The sequence below is a fragment of the Caenorhabditis elegans genome, chromosome IV, assembly GCF_000002985.6.
Source record: "Caenorhabditis elegans chromosome IV".
Classification (NCBI taxonomy): Eukaryota; Metazoa; Nematoda; class Chromadorea; order Rhabditida; family Rhabditidae; genus Caenorhabditis; species Caenorhabditis elegans.
In genome coordinates, this window is record NC_003282.8 from 7016598 (window position 1) to 7032602 (window position 16005).

Sequence of the window (16005 nt, forward strand, 5' to 3'; positions counted from 1 at the left end):
GTGATATCATTATGCATGCACATCTTCCGCGTACGACAGCTTTTCCGCGTGATTTTCTGTGTTTTCTCTGTTTCTAGGCGCTCTCCAAATTTACTTTATATTTTTCCAAAATTCTATCTCGTTTTTGAATACACATATGTAAAACCGAAATAGAATGAAAAATTGGGAGACGGAGAGAGGAAACGAAAACAGAGAGAGAAAGAGACGGAGAGGAGAAAAGGCAAATGAAGGTTGCAATCTGTTTTTACACTTTATATTTAGTCTTTGTTCATTTCGAAATTAAACGCAGGCAGGCGCAGGCGGCCGATTGGAATTTCACGTCAATCCTTCCAAACTAGGTGCTTTTGGTAAATCCTGATTTTCTCTGTGCACAGAAGTTAAATTGTTGTTTATAAACTTCATTTTCTACCAAAAATTAACAAATCTGTAAATATTTGCCCCTATAACGATAATTTTAACAGAGATCGCGGCGAGACCCTCTCAAAAAACAGCGTGTGCCTTTGAACTGTCGCCGAAAAATTATTGTAAATTGTGATTCGTCATTTTGCAAGATGAGTCACTTTGAATAAAATCGTTTCAGCAAAAATGGGGGAATTTTTTACGGGAGAAAAAAAGTCCACAGATTCTCCAGTTATGGTTCATTTCTAATAATAATAGCCCAAACTTAATACCTCATAATCCAATTGACCCTTGTACCCCCGGACAAGTGGGCACACGCTTATCGATTTCTATTTCGAGGTACCACTCATTTCCGCGCGGGGAACACTTTTGTCTCTGAGTCTCCTACTTCTCCTTGCTCTTTTCCCAAACGTTCTTGGCAGAAGAACCTCTATGCATATATATCTTCAATGTTTATAATGCCATTTTCTGTTAGGTTTATAAATATCTTACTCGCAACCTCTCTCTAAAAAACAGGCAAAGAAATTATGCGAAATAGAAATTGCACACTGTTTCAAAATATGTATTAATGTTTCCTTAATTTTTCTCTCATATTGAACTATTTCTAGAACTTCGATAAATAATTCCAGAAACTTGGTATAACTTGATAACTTCCAATTGTCATCCCAATGATACCTTTGTGCCGTGAACATAACAAAACATGCCGTGTCAAGGTTAACTATCATTGGCGTGTATACAATGAGGATATCAACAAGAATGCTGTATTGGAACTCTCATGTCAATGTCAAGTCCTCGATCAACTCAGAAAAACGTTCGTCGAGTTGGGATCTTCCACCATCCATTCGGCTGCTGATTTTGAGTTTAGCTGCAGTAAGTTTTTTTTTAAATGAAATTTAGATGCACAGTGCCTGCGCGAATTTCATTGGTTATTTTAGGTTTTCCAGATACTATTCGAGTTGTTCAAAATAGTATAACACAATAATCAATATGTCCAACAAAATTTGATCAACTGAAAAATTATAATTATGAAAAATTGAATTTTATCTACGCTTCCGTTTTTCTATGAAAAGAAGTTACATCGGCTGACAAGATTTTTGAAGCATTTGGATGTGATTTGACCTGTCTAAAAATTGAGTTTTTGATGTTTCAAAACTATTGTTGTTGCACACACAGTTGACAAAAAACAAAGTAGAACAATAGAGGTTATAGGGAAAATATATCGTTTTATCAAATTTAATCTGAACCCAACCGCAGGTTGCTGTAACTTTTTCCAAAGAATTTATGATAATTTGTTTGATAACATAATTTTAGAAATCGTTAAGAGCAAAATTTTGTTAGTTGAAAATTTTCAAATCTAAATGAGCTAGTATTTGAGTTGTGCTCACTTTAAATAGAAACTACAAAAAAAGAAATACGAATAGAGTTTCAGCTGGCACTATATAAAATGTCAGTCATCTTATACCAGATATGATTTTCAGTTACCAAGGATGGCCCTGTAGTTCTGTCCAGTGGCTATGAGATCTACAACAACATTCGCCCGGAATTGAGCTTTTATCATTCTCAACTTCCTCAGCTATTTCTTCATGTCAGAATCTTGGATGTCTCGGTAATTGCCAAGTTGGATGATTTGGGTCGGACTGTGAATGAATGTAAGGCAACGATGAAATCTGACAAGGCATGGAGAGTTATGAAGGATACTGAGGTATTATTTTTCTGATTCGTTTCCCTTGTTTCTAAAAGAAAACTATATTAGATTGCTGAAGGACAACTCTCACTTCAAGAGCTTCTAGACAAGCAACAACTGGAAATCAAATCTCTTCAAAAGGATATTTCCGAAATGAAGCTTGAGAATCAGTGTCGCAAAAAAGAAGACAAAAACTCCTTCAAAAACAAGGAAGTTCACGAGGCTTCATGTGATAAGTGCCAAGATTTGATTATTGGGCATCGATTCAAGTGTGCTATATGCTACAACTACGATTTGTGCGAAACATGTGAAGCTGCCGGAGTTCATGCTCAGCATGCATTGATTCGATTGGTGTCAGAAAATACTTTGTTCCCCGAACATTTGATTGTCAAAAACCCAGAGGAGGTAAAAGATCAAAACGGTCAAGTTCAAGCAATTGCTTCTTCTCGTGACAGAGCTATCCAGGTTCCTTTGAGGAGATTGGGCATAACCCCTCAAGCCATCGCAACAAAGAACAATGTCTCGAGATATTTGAATGCACAAAGTGATCGAAACATTATTGAGGACCCATGGTATGCTCAGCACATGTCTAGCAGGAAACCGCAAACTTATGAAAGAATGCATCCAAAACTGAAAGATACAACTGATGGTAAAAAAGTTCAAAAAGTTTCTTTCCGCGATCGCTTTTACAAGAAAGCAGAATCTAGCCTCGATAAACACGAAAAGCAACTTCGATTCGATCTTTCGGCTTCACGTCAAGAATTCATCAGAGAAAAGGAAAAGTTCAGAGTTGAAAAGGAAACGCTCATGAAACAAAAGGAACAAATTGAAGAGATGATGAAGCAAGAAACTATAAACTTCGAAACGAATAGGGCTTTCTTTTCGGATCGTTTTGAACCGATTTTTAATAAAGTCAAAGATGGAAAGAAAAGCGAAGATGATACTACAAGAAAAGTCGAATTTGAAGTTGAAACTGCTGAGAGCAACTATCCCGGATCTATTTTTTCGGATGAAGATTCTTTGAGTGATCTTGCTGAAATTCTCAAAGACATTGAAGAATATGAGTGTTCGTCTGAGAGCTCTGATGACCAAGAGAAAGACGATTTTGATGTCGTTGAGGAAGAGGCTAAACAATCTTAAACGTATTGTTGAATGTGAGTTATCATCCCTTGGTTCAAAGATATTTATCAACAATTTCAGATAACAAAAACAGAGGATTCAACTTCCATCTTGTACTCTCAACCAGCACTGTAATTCCAATTCAAAAGGACTTTCCAAACGATAATATGCATTTCAATATTCTCATGAATCCTCCAAATATTTAAAAAATTGTTCAAATTGTTCATAACAACTTTCTTATCAAATCAGAAAACTCAGACTGTTTTGCAGAATTGCAAAAATTCAAATATCTAAATTTTTCCATTGTACTGTCTTATCTTTATTTTTTTATTTTTTCTGAAGTCTAAAATTGTAATTTTCCAATTTTGTGAATCTTTTCATTTCGCATTAATAAAATAAATTGAAAATCAGAATTTAGCTTGCCAATATACATAAGAATAGTGAGACAGGGGAGGATAAAAAATTAAAAAAAAAAAAGAATCTTTAATTGTAAAGTCTGTAAACTTTATGAATTCATTTTTAGATTCAAAATTAAAAAATCAGATCTTAAAAAAATGTAAATGTCAAACAAACCTTCTAAAACGACATACGTTTCTACTATTATCCAGAAGATTAATTTCGCGAGTTTCGTCCCAAAAGTACGGTACCGGGTCTCGACACGACAAAAATCGATGAAAATTCTGCTGCAATGAATTTTTGAAGTTACTGTATAAAAGGCGCACATCCGTTTTTCTGGGAGTTTTGTTTGACATCTAGATACTTTTTAGATTTGATTTTAATAGTCGTTTCAAAAAATATCCAGTGCAATGTATCTAAAAGGATTGTTTTTGCAATAGATCCTCGGTTGAACTTTTGTTTTAAAACGAATTGTTCCAGACACACCTTGTTGACTTGAAAATATTTGTCCTTTTTTTTCAAAATAAACTTTGTACTTCTTTTCGTGTCTTTCTGAAATTTTCCATCTATTAATCAGATTGATAAGCTGGGAAAATATATTATTTTCATGTCGTCTGCCAGGTGTCATGTGTGTTTGACACGAGATAACACATGAAAACATGAAGGTCATTCAGTCGTTTTCATTCGAAATCGACGAGACCAAAGGTTTTGTGGCAGAGTTTTACTCGTACCAGAGACATTTTTGTACTCTAAGAAATCAAAGAACTTTTCAAGATGTTCTCCCTCGGCTTTTGTTGTGTACTGGGTCCCAAAAGCACCATTTGTTTCATAAATTTATTTGTTTTCATTCATTCATTTTCGACTTTCTGATCCGAACACTAAAAAAGGAAAACATGTACCCAAACAAATGCAACCCTTGTCTTCTCTTTTTCTTTTTATTTTTTTTGTGCTCGAGAGACGAAAGTGACAAAAAAGAGAAGAATAACATGAAGAGACAAAATATTTACGACTTGAATAAGGAGTTCGAGGAATGTTTTTCCACTTTTAGCTCGTTCTAACGTTGCCACATATACTTGTAATTGTCGTTTAGTTTCTGAAAAAGAGCAATTTTTGTAGAAAGTGTGGGAAACTCTGGATTTAAACTTTAAAAGTTATCTGGAATTACTGGCTAATATGTGTATTTCGTGAAAGTGTTCCTGCGAAAGTATTTCATCAAAAATGACCACTCTTGAAAAGCAAATTTTAACAATTTCAAGCCCGTTGAAAAGTGAATCTAGTTTTCTTTGCCAACTTTACATTAATTTTACTTATTCGGAAAACATATAAGCCATGCAAACGTTACATTATTCCACTTTACTTTTTATTCCCTCTTTTGTAGTCTAATATTTGAATATGCTTACCATGGTCTTTCTAATAGTATTGCATCCAACTTGTCAAAGTGAAACAATGTGGTGCAATACTAATTGATGAAATACGGTATATTAGGCATTTCACCCGGACGAGGCAGTATGGGAAATTCAATTTCACGTACATGATTATTTGTGAAGGCCGAACTTTTAGCTTGAACTTGTGGTTACTTTATTCCTAATCAGATTACAAGATTAGGATAATCTTATCATTTTAAATTTATTCGATAGTTTTCTTCGCTTCGAGATGGTTTGGTGGATGTGGTGGTTGATTTTTCTTGTCATATGGATTATGTTGATTATAATTGGAAACGGTGAGATCGATCAAAATGAGTTTTTACAAATCTAAAAATATATTGTTGACAACGCTCCATAATTATATTATGAAACGGACCACAAATCTGACGTGCGAGGCTGTAAATTTCAGTGGATAATTGAATTTCATTTCGGGTGACCAAAAAATTCAAAGGAAGCTAAAATATGTGTCTATTGTCTGGAAAAGTTTCTGGATTGGGTGGAAAAGTTTCGAATATTAAATTGAAATCGAATTTTCATGTGAAAGTAAAGTAACTTGATACTTTGAAAGCTTTTCACTACATTTTTTGTTTCAAAACATAAATAGTCGGCAAAGTTTTCGATATTAGATATCTGCTTCTAGTCTTTTTTTGCGTTGTTTTAAATTCAGCCTACAAATTGAAACAAATCAGCATGAAACCTTATTGTTATTTTCTCCGTGCCGTCACTTCTCAGAATACGAGAATTGACATCAACTAATCCCAGACTTTTCATGTTTTCTCGTCATTTTTCTTGTTTTTCTGCTGTTACGCATTCTCCTGTTGTATTTTGTCGTTAAACTCCTGTTCTGTTTTAAACTTTTTTTCCATTTTTAGTCGCTCATAGTGGACTTTTCAGGACAGTTTTTGTAGCGCAGAAACAAAAATTACTTTGTAAACTTTGATATTAGACCATAATATCTATTTGAAAAATAGAAATTAACTACAAGGTCAATCAACGATTAGCTCCGGTTTTTCTGAATCAATTAGAGCTGTGCCAATTTGTTGATTGGTTCAGAGGTATACGAAGCTAATGCTGATTGGTCTTGCAGTTCGCAGTTTGGAAATTTGAAAATAGAGCCAAGGAATAAGGAGGTACAAATAGCAATATTTTGAAATGTATCTTTGCTTCCTGATTTTTTTTTCCCTTCTGGTTCTGCAAATACATCATGAGTTTGAACTATTTAGAAAATACCTAAACTAGTCTATTTGAGAACTTTATTGTTTTACAACTTCCTTTTTTGATACTTTGAACTTCATATTTCCATCTTCCGTATTGCTCTTTTCAAAGAGCTCTCTCATTATTTTGACTAAATTACCCTTTTTAGGCCAGCCACATTGAGCTGGGTTTGAAAAGGTTTTTGAACCATTAGAATTGTCTTTCTCTCTCGTTATGTACCATCAATTATTTATAATATAAACCTCCTTCTCTTATCCACACATAACCTCACATTTTCGGTCATCTCTCCGGTCACGAGAGGCGATGACCATCTGCTCATGGCCCCTTTTTCTCGTCAATGTCTCTGCGTTTCCTATGATTCCATACACTCTCTCTTTCATTGCTGGTTTTTGTTTGTATCTCTAAGTCTGATATATTTCACTTCAATGCATTGGGTCTCACTTTTCGGTGGGTTTGGTATTATTTATTTTATGACGAGAGTGGATGAGCGCTTGTTCTCACTTTTGGTAACACGTTGAGCTTTTCAATGACGTTATCTACATTCCAGCTAGTAACTTTGAGATTCTAATATTTACTCAAAAGAACCGAAAAACGAAGACCCATCACAAATTGGGAGGTGCTACAAGTTGTGCCAACTTACGCACGACTGAACTCGTATTAGTACCGAGCTTGAAAATTATTTTTAAAGCTGAAAATGTGTATACAGAAGATATTTCGCCATAAATAATGTATAAAAACTGAGAAAAAAGTATTTTCGATATTCGAAAAATGTCCCAAAATGAGGACAAAACCTAAATATAAACATTCCTTACTATTAGTCTGGTTTCCGTTTTGATCAAAATTCCTGGAATTCCCATTTCTCGTAAATCATATTCGGGATTGCCAAATTTTTAAAGAAAGCATTAATGGCCCTTTCTATTGACCTACCTATTCAAATTTCCTCTCGAATGTGGTCTTCAGACCAATCAACGATTTTTAAATGCAAATTTTGTGGTAAATTTTGTCATAATGTTTGTGATATAGCAACACGTCAAAACTGTTTTCCTCAACATTCACAATAGCTCTGTTCCATTTTTGGACATGATAATTGTTTATTTATTCAGTCTTCCTAGACAGGAAACGCCTCGTGTTTTGCTCATGCTTGTCCTCTCTTTGTCCTCATGAGTCATTACACAAAACATTTTCAAAAATCTGTCTTCATCTCTGCGGCTATGAAAATTCATGTACACTCTATTTCAATTCACTACTATCAGACATCATCAGTTGATATCATTTGTCACTTTATCTCATCTCAACTATCCTCTGATCACTTACTATCATTTAATTTTCAGTTTTCTTTTCTTCGATGAAGTTATTCTAATATTCAAAATTTTCAGAGAAAGCGCACCCAAGTTCAAAATCGACAAAAATGGGTGGCGTATTCTCAGGAGATCGTGTATTCAATGACTCTAAAGCTATACACAATGTCGATAAACAAATGCTTCACAATCAGTGAGTTATTTTTAATTTGAAAAAAAAAACAGTTTGCATAGTAATGCCTACATAGACCTACACGGCATACCTAATTTGCCGTGAAGAATGATTGTTGCTCGAGCTCCGAGTTGCACTCTTTAGGCCAATGTTGGCCTAGAAAATGCCTTTTAATCAGAAAATCCTTAAACGTTTGTTGAATATCTTTAATTTAACAAGTACCAACCAAAGGTCAAAATGTGCGTTTGCCACGTGTGAAGCTATTCAAAAACGAGTAAATATTTGTCTTTAATCGCCTATCTTACCGTACACATCTGACTAAAACTTTTTCTAAAAGGTTGAAAAAAAAAACAGTAATCCCAAATAAAAACTCTCCTAAAAAGAACTTATTTATGAAAATAAAATCATTCAAAATGAAAATGCTTCAATGTCGTGCCAAACTTTTCAAACAATTTTCAAATGAGCCTATAAATCTTGCCGTACATTTGGATAGAATGTTCACTTTAAATTGTTCACATTATGACCTGTATGACCCGAGTGTTGTAGTTTGTAGTTCCCTCTAGAGACACTTCTCAATCCGAAATAAAATTTTGATTCGATGATTTTTGAAGTGATAGCAAACTCGACACTCTTCAAACTTTTTTTTTTGATCATTTGGGTAGCCAATAGACAGTTCTTAGAACACTTGCAACTTTTTTGTGTTGCGTAATCATAAGGTGTGAGAATAAATAGATAATCATTTCGGTATCATTTTAGTACTTTCCCAAGAGTGGTGAACAAATAAAAGGAGAAAAATGAGTTCAAAAGTTGGATTGATATTGTCATTTTCGAATTTATTTCTACATGGAAAATTGTTGAATTTTTTTATTTTTAACAAAGTTTTGGTAGTTATTTCACCTACCCATCTCTTATCAGTACCTCGAAAAAATAACGAAAAGACTACTTTGAACTTCTACTAGTAGCTCTATCTAAATGCATATCAAATTATCAATTTCTTTCATTTCGGAGATTATTCTGGTTTTTGATATTGAAACGTAACTACTGCTTTTGATTGATATTCTCAAAATGGTTTCATTAAAAAAATTTGGAAAAAAATTTTGGAAAAATACTATTCAATATACTAGAAGCTGGATGAGTTGTTTGTAAGTATTTGAAGTTATAGAACATCTTTTGAGAGTTTCGGAGATTTTTTTAAATGTAAATTCCAAATTATATTACACCTAAAGTTTTGTACAGTGATTACATATTATTATTATTGATCGAACTTTCAATCTAAGGACACTCCAAGTCCTTTAGTTCATACCAAAATAAAAAAAAGGCACAAAAGTAGGCACGCAGGCATAAGAACGTTGTCAAAAATGTTTTTAAAAAATTGGAAATAACCTTACGGCACTGCGATTATTACAAATGACGCAAATGTTCACCTTTAAAACAGCCAACGTTTCCTCACTAAAATTCCAATCATACCACTCTAAAATCTAAAGTTCATTCGTTTTCCTCTCCGAAAAATGAATTTCTAGACATAATCTCCACCCTCGTTCGAGCAAAACCTAGCTTGCAAATTTTTTTTTAAATTCCTTCATGCAACATTGAGTTTTCTCACTATCCTGTTCCTCAAAAAAAATGAAAAAAAAATTGATAAAAACTCAGCTCATATCAAAATTATCACCATAAGCTGACTATAGGGCTGCTGCAATTGTACCGACTTTTGACTTTCTTATCAATTGAAAATTGGAGAAAAATTAGCGAGAAGGCAATTGGAAAATCACAACTTTTTTTGATTACTGTCATGTCAAGTTTCATGACTTTTTGTCTAGATTTTATTACAGACATTTTGTGAAAGTTTCGAAATTTTGAAAATATTGTGCGATTTATTCATCATACCTCCTTTTTCCTACAGAATAAGTTATAAATGTGTTCTTAATTTTTTCTCGAAAAAATGATGGGCTCAAATTGCCAAATCAGATTAGCTGTACTCAAGGAACCCTCCATATTTAATTCCTTATCACTTTACAACCATGATATTTGGAATTAAAATTATTTCGAAACGTTTGTATGTTTCATATGCCTAAAACCCACAAATTATAATTCCAATTATCAGTTGAATTATGAAATCTAAAAATCAGCGCTTTAATTTATTAAAATAGTGAATTTAATAAGCTTTCAGTGATCCGACGTTATCAGTGAGCACTCCGGAAGTCACCACCGAAATGCACGAGCGTCTCAACTTCCCGAAAGTCGAACTTCATTTGCATCTTGATGGAGCCGTCCGATTTGATACACTGATCGATCTTTCTCAGTGAGTTTTTTGAAATTACACTTTTTATACTCGGCAATTCGCTTTTTACGTTTTTTTTGTGGATCTTAAAATTTTCTAGAAGTACAAGAATAACATAGAATTCCTCACATATTCTCGCACCTAGCCACTTCATAAGTTTTTCGAGTCGCAGTTTATTTTGAAATTATTAATTCAGACAAAAGGGAATACCACTGGCTGGAGCTAAGACTGTCGAGGAACTCAAAAAAGTTTTAGTGACCCACGAGCCAGCAAATCTTTCAAAGGTTCTCGAAGCGTTTGAAATATTTTTGCCGGTTATTCGCGGAGACTTGGCAGCTATTGAAAGAGTTGCTTATGAACTTTGTGAGGATCAGCATAACAATGGAGTTGTCTATTTTGAAGGAAGATATTCACCACATTTGTTGCTTTGTAATGATTATCCGGTAAGATTCACTGAAATTTTATATTAACTTTCTTCAACATGCCTCTTATTTTGAAAATTATCCCATACAAAGTTTGAACTTTTATATAATCTTACAAAATCCTAATTATTTATTTTCAAGTTAATTATTATTTCAGGAAGTAACCGCTGCTCACGTTGTCGCCGCTGTTAAGAAAGGATTTGATCGTGGAGAGAAACAGTTCGGAATCAAAGCTCGTTCAATTCTTTGCTGTATTCGTGGACTAGACAAAAAGTTCCCACAATTGATTCTCGATTTGGGTGAGTCAGATTTTAAAATAATATTCTCAAAATTAAATTATTATTTTAGCAACTGACTTGAAACAACTCGGAGTTGTCGCGATTGATGTTGCTGGATCAGCTCACGGAGCCGATGAACAGTACGAGCCAGAAGTCGTTGCTGCTTTCCAAGAAGCACACAAACGAGGAATTCATAGAACTGTTCATGCTGGAGAGTCTGGTGGTCCAAAGGAAGTTATTAAAGCTATTGAAGATATGTATGCAGAGAGAATTGGACATGGTTATAGAGTAATGAGAGATGAAGAAATGTATTTGGAGCATTTTGTAAACTCAAAGAATGTTCATTTGGAAGCTTGTCCATATTCATCTGTAATGACTGGTGCTGTTCCATTGGATTGGAAGAATCATCCAATTGCACGATGGGCTAAAGATGATGTTAATTTCTCTGTATCTCGTGATGATCCAACATGTTTTGATAATTCGATGCTCAGTGAATTGACACTTGTTCATAAGCAGATCGGATTGGATGTACATCAACTGTGGAAAGCGGTAAGTATTTCAAATTTTTGTGAATTTCTCAAGACCCCTCTAGCATTTGTTTAATTTCATCAGAGTTTATTTTTCAGCAACTTAACGCTGCCCGTTCTTGTTTCCTTCCTGAAGACGAAAAAGCTGAACTTGTAAAACGAGTTGAAGCTGGAGAGCCGCCACGTCCATGATTCATGATTAATCACTCATTTTTCTAACATTTTTACTCGCCCATTTTCTTATCTTTTTCTCTTGAAACATTCCTACAAATGAATAGACATCTTCTGATATCTCTTCTGCATCCACTTTCCTGAATGAATAAACTTTTGTTTCCAAAACCACGAAAATGATTTTGTTTGTTGAACTTAGCTGCCGTTAAATATATGTTAGAAAAAATTAGTAATCTGGAAAAGTGGAACCAATTCGAAATATCGAGTACAATTATCGACACTGTGGGAATTTGTGTTGTCGACTTGCCCAAATCCAAGAAATCTTTTGACTATGAAAAATTTGAAAAAATATTTTCTCATATGGACAAACTTGCAATTGAGCTACCAGACTATATTTGGAGAGTAGAGGATATTATGGTACAAAAAAATGCAGTCTTGAGTGAACTGGAAATAATACAAGAAAAAGTTGAGAAAATAATGAAGTTCGATTCTGGAAATTGGCGTCAAATACAATCCAATTTCTATAACACAATAAGTTCAAACGATATTAAGTCCATCAAGAAAATTTCTGCAAATGTCAGAGGATTGATAAATCTTTACGGTAACAATAACTTTGTTGAGAGAATCATCAAAACTCCGCCTATTGATTATTTTAATGCTCTTCTATTAGAATTTGATGTTTCACGAGCTCTTTCCATTGCAAATTGTTTGAAAAATAGAAGCTTTAAACTAGGAAAAATTAATGAAGTTCTAAAAATCCTTCTTGATTTCGATTCGTTCAAAACTCCTGAAACAGAATCACAATCAAATATGATTGGATCTTATATGGAAGGACTTTCTAAAATTCTGAAGCGGTTGAACATTGCTAGAGACGATTCATTGAAGAGTTTGAGTGATGAGACAAGGTATTTGAATCGATTTAATCAATCTGAAGATTTCAATAAACCCTTGAAGATTGGAAAAGAAGCAATAGAGGAATTACATATTAGCAAGAAGGAGATGAAACTTTTACGAAGTATGTTAAGTTCAAATTATAATTTCAACGGCAATTTCTGGAAAACATGGGAGTCTGAAGGAAAGAAGAAATTGAACGAGACAATCGAAAAGATGAAACATTTGAATTATTTGATGGGAAATCAAAATTTTGATGATATTTCAAGTATTGCGATTGTATTTGACGAAGCTGCGACTATTAATGGATTGGTTGGAGTATTCAAAAATTTTGATAAATTTAAAGAAAATGTAAAGAATGTGAAAGGAAGTGAGGAGATAATAGAACGATTGGAAGGCATCCGAGCACTTCGTTTGGATTTCACTTATTACCACAAAGAACTCAAAGCCGCTTCAGAAAGTGTTACTATTCTTAACAATTTCCTCGATGAGCTTTTTAGAAAAGAAACTATTTGGGTACCGGATTCAACTGAATGGTATTTCATTGTTCTTATTGTACTTGGATCTCTTGTTCTTTTAGTCATTATCCTGATTATCCTGTACTCAATAACTCCAATTGGAAGAAGAAAATGGAAACGATTTTATTTAAATCGATTTGCATCAGAAGCAATTTCAAATTTGCATTGGAGATATTCAGTGAGTAATTGACAAATTTTCAGTTTAAACCAAATTATTTCAGTTCTGGATTGATCGAGAATGTGATAAAAATTCATTGTGTACAGCTGTTAGAGAAATAAATTTCGATCAACGTTGGATCAACGTTGGACGTTGGTGGATAAGGGAGTGTTCATTAATGTGTATAACAGTCAGAAAATATTCAGTACATTTTTAATTTAATTTATTGAATTTACAGTGTTTGGAAATACTCCTCTTATGCTGCTGCAAAATATGGACAAGTGAAGATTGCTGATTATCTCATTCGGAATGGTTCTGATAGAGAAGCATTTAATGTTGAGAATAAGACACCGGAACAATTATTGACTGAAAGCATGCAGGTGAACTAGTTTTTCATATTTAAAGATACATTTTAAATTTGCAGACAACAAGTAAATATCTAACATTTACAAGCGGAACCACTCCAAGTGATGGAGTAACGAAGAGTAAATTAGCTGAAATGCAGAATCTGCAAGATATCAAAAAGATTTTCGAGAAGAACAGAGGAAAAGTGTTCCGACAAAGTAAGTTTATTCATTCTTCCAATAATTTTATTTTATTTTAGTTTCAGAGCTTCCTGAATTACTTCCAACAATGTCTTATCGTATACGTATTGATACTCGATTGACTGGTGATACTTACAAATCATTCATTGACTGGTACAAAGGAAATGTAAGTTCATCTTCATTCATAAAAATGTATATTCAATGCATCATTTGAAGGTAACTGATCAAATGTCTGGTGTAACTCATTTCATTGTCCAAACTGATTCAAGTGGTCGTTTAAATCCAACGATTTCGGTTACATAATGTGCATTTTCTTGCCAACATTAATGATGAAGCAAGAATGGATGAGTGCTTGTTTGACCAAGAAATCAAACTTCCGAAATGATTATAAATATCGTGTGGAACAAGTGAAATACAGGGGAAAAGTGTATGAAACAGTTTTGAAGTGGGCTGAATGGATTCACAAGCAGAGAATTCCCTACTTATTTGGAGTACATATCTACGTGGCAATCGAGAAGATGTCTGCAAATGAGAAGATTCAATGGAAGCAACTAGTTGAAATGCACGGAGCCACGTGGATGGATCAGATGCCAAATAAAGCGAATTTCAATGAAGGATCACACCCATTCCATCATTTCCATCTCAGACCACTTTTCATCTTTCATGACACGAAGGTATGTTGTGTGTTTCAATTCGTTGAGAATTTAATCTATTAAATTCGTTTTCCAGAATAACATGGATTCAAATAAAAACGACAAGATGTTCACTCTGATGACGTATCATAAATTTATCATTTTCATGTTAAAGTTGGAATGCTCCTATGATCCAGAGCGAAACGTTCCCATTCCAGTTACTAACGTTTTGGATGAAGAATAATTGAACTCCTATTTATAAATGAATATCAACCTGAAAGTTACATAGTATTCGCATCTTGCTTATTGTGACGGTAACTACTAATATATCCATGGAGAGTAGTGAAAAACATATACATTCGGCTTACTTTTTTCAAGTTTTGATAGCAACAGGCAAACTGTAATATATATTGTATTTTTCTGAGAATCTTACCAGTTACAATAGCGCCAGGACAATTGCTCCGCTGATTTCGCAATGCCTCAGGGGCGGGATTCAGAGGAGGCGGGACTTCGACTGCAAACCTGTCGCGCGGTTCTCATGATTATTCTATTTTTGTGGCTAGAATTTTTGTAAAAATCGATGAATTTATTGTTTAAAAACCTATAAATATTGTGTCCTGTAGATTCCAAAAAGTTTAGTGTAACACATTGAATCGACATGGAAAATTGTCTCAAATACGTAGAATGGAAATTTCACTTTTTGGGGAATCGAACTGTTCCGGATTTAGAAAAACTGGAAAAAAACTTTGCTTGGTCCTAGTGAAAGTTGAGCATTTTACTTGATTAGAATGCTCAAAAACTACGCCCACAATGAAAAAATTCAACAAAAATTGCTAGTGCTGGAGTTGTTTGTATTTCAGAATAAATAAAATAAAATATGATTTGAGTAGAATATTAAAATAAAGTCCTTCACATTAAATTATCAATTGCTTGGCCTCGAATATCTTCCAGCTGGTGATTGCATTCGTTCATTCCTTCTATCCATAACTCCAGCTGGCAGAGGCATCATACTGATATCTGGTGTTTCGGAGAATACCATCATAAATTCACCGACCTTCTTGCATTCTCCAGATTTTCCAACGGAAAGAGTCAAGCCTCCCTGAAATTAATGATTAATTTAAAACGGATCGGAGAAGTTCCTCAAATACCTGATAAATTGATGTATATGCTCCACGGAACTTCAAAATGTCTCCCGGCTTGAAAGTTTCATTGAATTCAGGATTCATTATTGATGCATTGATAGATCCTGAATTTTTTGAATAGAGATGACATATTGGATTAAAGCCATCTATCATTTTCGCAAAAAACTGGGATCAAGATTCTTTGACAAAAATACGGTGCCCGGTCTCGCCACGATATAATTTTTTTCAATGCAAAAAGTTTTGCACCTTTAAATAGTACTATAATTCACATTTTCATCGAATTTTGTAGTTTTTCTCATAATTTAAAATCTATGCTTTATTTTAGTTTTTTCCATAAATAAATATATTTTTATCTAAAAACTATGAAAATTCGAAGGAAATTTAAATTACAGTACTGCTTAAAGGCGCATACCTTTTCGAACTCCACAAAAATTGTCGTTCCGAGATTGAAAATCGAATCGTTTTTTGGAGCAAAAATCGCTAAATTTCGGTTTATCTGATCTTACCCGATGCGTCAGCCACTTTCATTGAAATAATTGTTCCCGTCTGTGTTCTGCGATGAATCCCTTAAAATTTATTCATTTTTATAAATTCTTTCTGAAAATCAAAGGATACCTGGATCTAGAACAATTACAGTAACCGAAAACGAATTCATGTTTGGCTGCAATTGGTGGAGAGGTATGTCACCGGACATCTGAAGAAGATAAATTCAAAAAAATTGAGTTATGAAGTTTTTC

General features: G+C 33.8%; 3 protein-coding genes, 1 non-coding gene and 1 pseudogene across 7 annotated transcripts; 4 read left to right on the forward strand and 1 right to left on the reverse strand.

Moving 5' to 3' along the window:
• Positions 1-993: 993 nt before the first annotated feature.
• Positions 994-1014, forward strand: 21ur-11604. The gene has a single exon (NR_056099.1).
• Positions 1015-1028: 14 nt separating this feature from the next.
• gldi-4 (ZZ-type domain-containing protein) lies at positions 1029-3613 on the forward strand. The gene is made up of 4 exons (NM_068685.8): positions 1029-1269; positions 1878-2101; positions 2153-3237; positions 3284-3613. Exons 1-3 carry the CDS (start codon positions 1068-1070, stop codon positions 3221-3223), a joined length of 1497 nt encoding a protein of 498 aa, NP_501086.1. The 5' UTR covers positions 1029-1067; the 3' UTR covers positions 3224-3237; positions 3284-3613.
• A 4000-nt stretch (positions 3614-7613) lies between these two features.
• Positions 7614-11550, forward strand: adah-1 (adenosine deaminase). Of its 2 annotated transcripts, NM_068686.7 has the most exons (6): positions 7614-7728; positions 9875-10006; positions 10182-10428; positions 10565-10706; positions 10756-11234; positions 11312-11547. In NM_068686.7, exons 1-6 carry the CDS (start codon positions 7646-7648, stop codon positions 11402-11404), a joined length of 1176 nt encoding a protein of 391 aa, NP_501087.1. In that variant the 5' UTR covers positions 7614-7645; the 3' UTR covers positions 11405-11547. The 2 variants fall into 2 exon arrangements, with proteins under 2 accessions (NP_501087.1, NP_001368090.1); NM_001380300.3 differs by lacking the exon at positions 7614-7728 and having other exon boundaries at positions 11312-11550.
• A 25-nt stretch (positions 11551-11575) lies between these two features.
• C06G3.4 lies at positions 11576-14370 on the forward strand (annotated as a pseudogene). The gene is made up of 7 exons: positions 11576-12970; positions 13014-13129; positions 13188-13329; positions 13374-13512; positions 13560-13660; positions 13711-14168; positions 14224-14370. Coding segments are annotated over exons 1-7 (2498 nt in total).
• Positions 14371-14961: 591 nt separating this feature from the next.
• nabp-1 lies at positions 14962-15962 on the reverse strand (the record flags this gene model as incomplete). 2 transcript variants are annotated; one of them, NM_068688.8, is made up of 4 exons in its annotated part: positions 14962-15225; positions 15275-15372; positions 15775-15834; positions 15884-15962. In NM_068688.8, the coding sequence occupies 4 exons, from the start codon at positions 15960-15962 to the stop codon at positions 15049-15051; spliced, it is 414 nt and encodes a 137-aa protein (NP_501089.1). The 2 variants fall into 2 exon arrangements, with proteins under 2 accessions (NP_501089.1, NP_001368394.1); NM_001380301.1 differs by lacking the exons at positions 15775-15834; positions 15884-15962 and having other exon boundaries at positions 15049-15225; positions 15275-15352.
• Between the last annotated feature and the right edge of the window lie 43 nt (positions 15963-16005).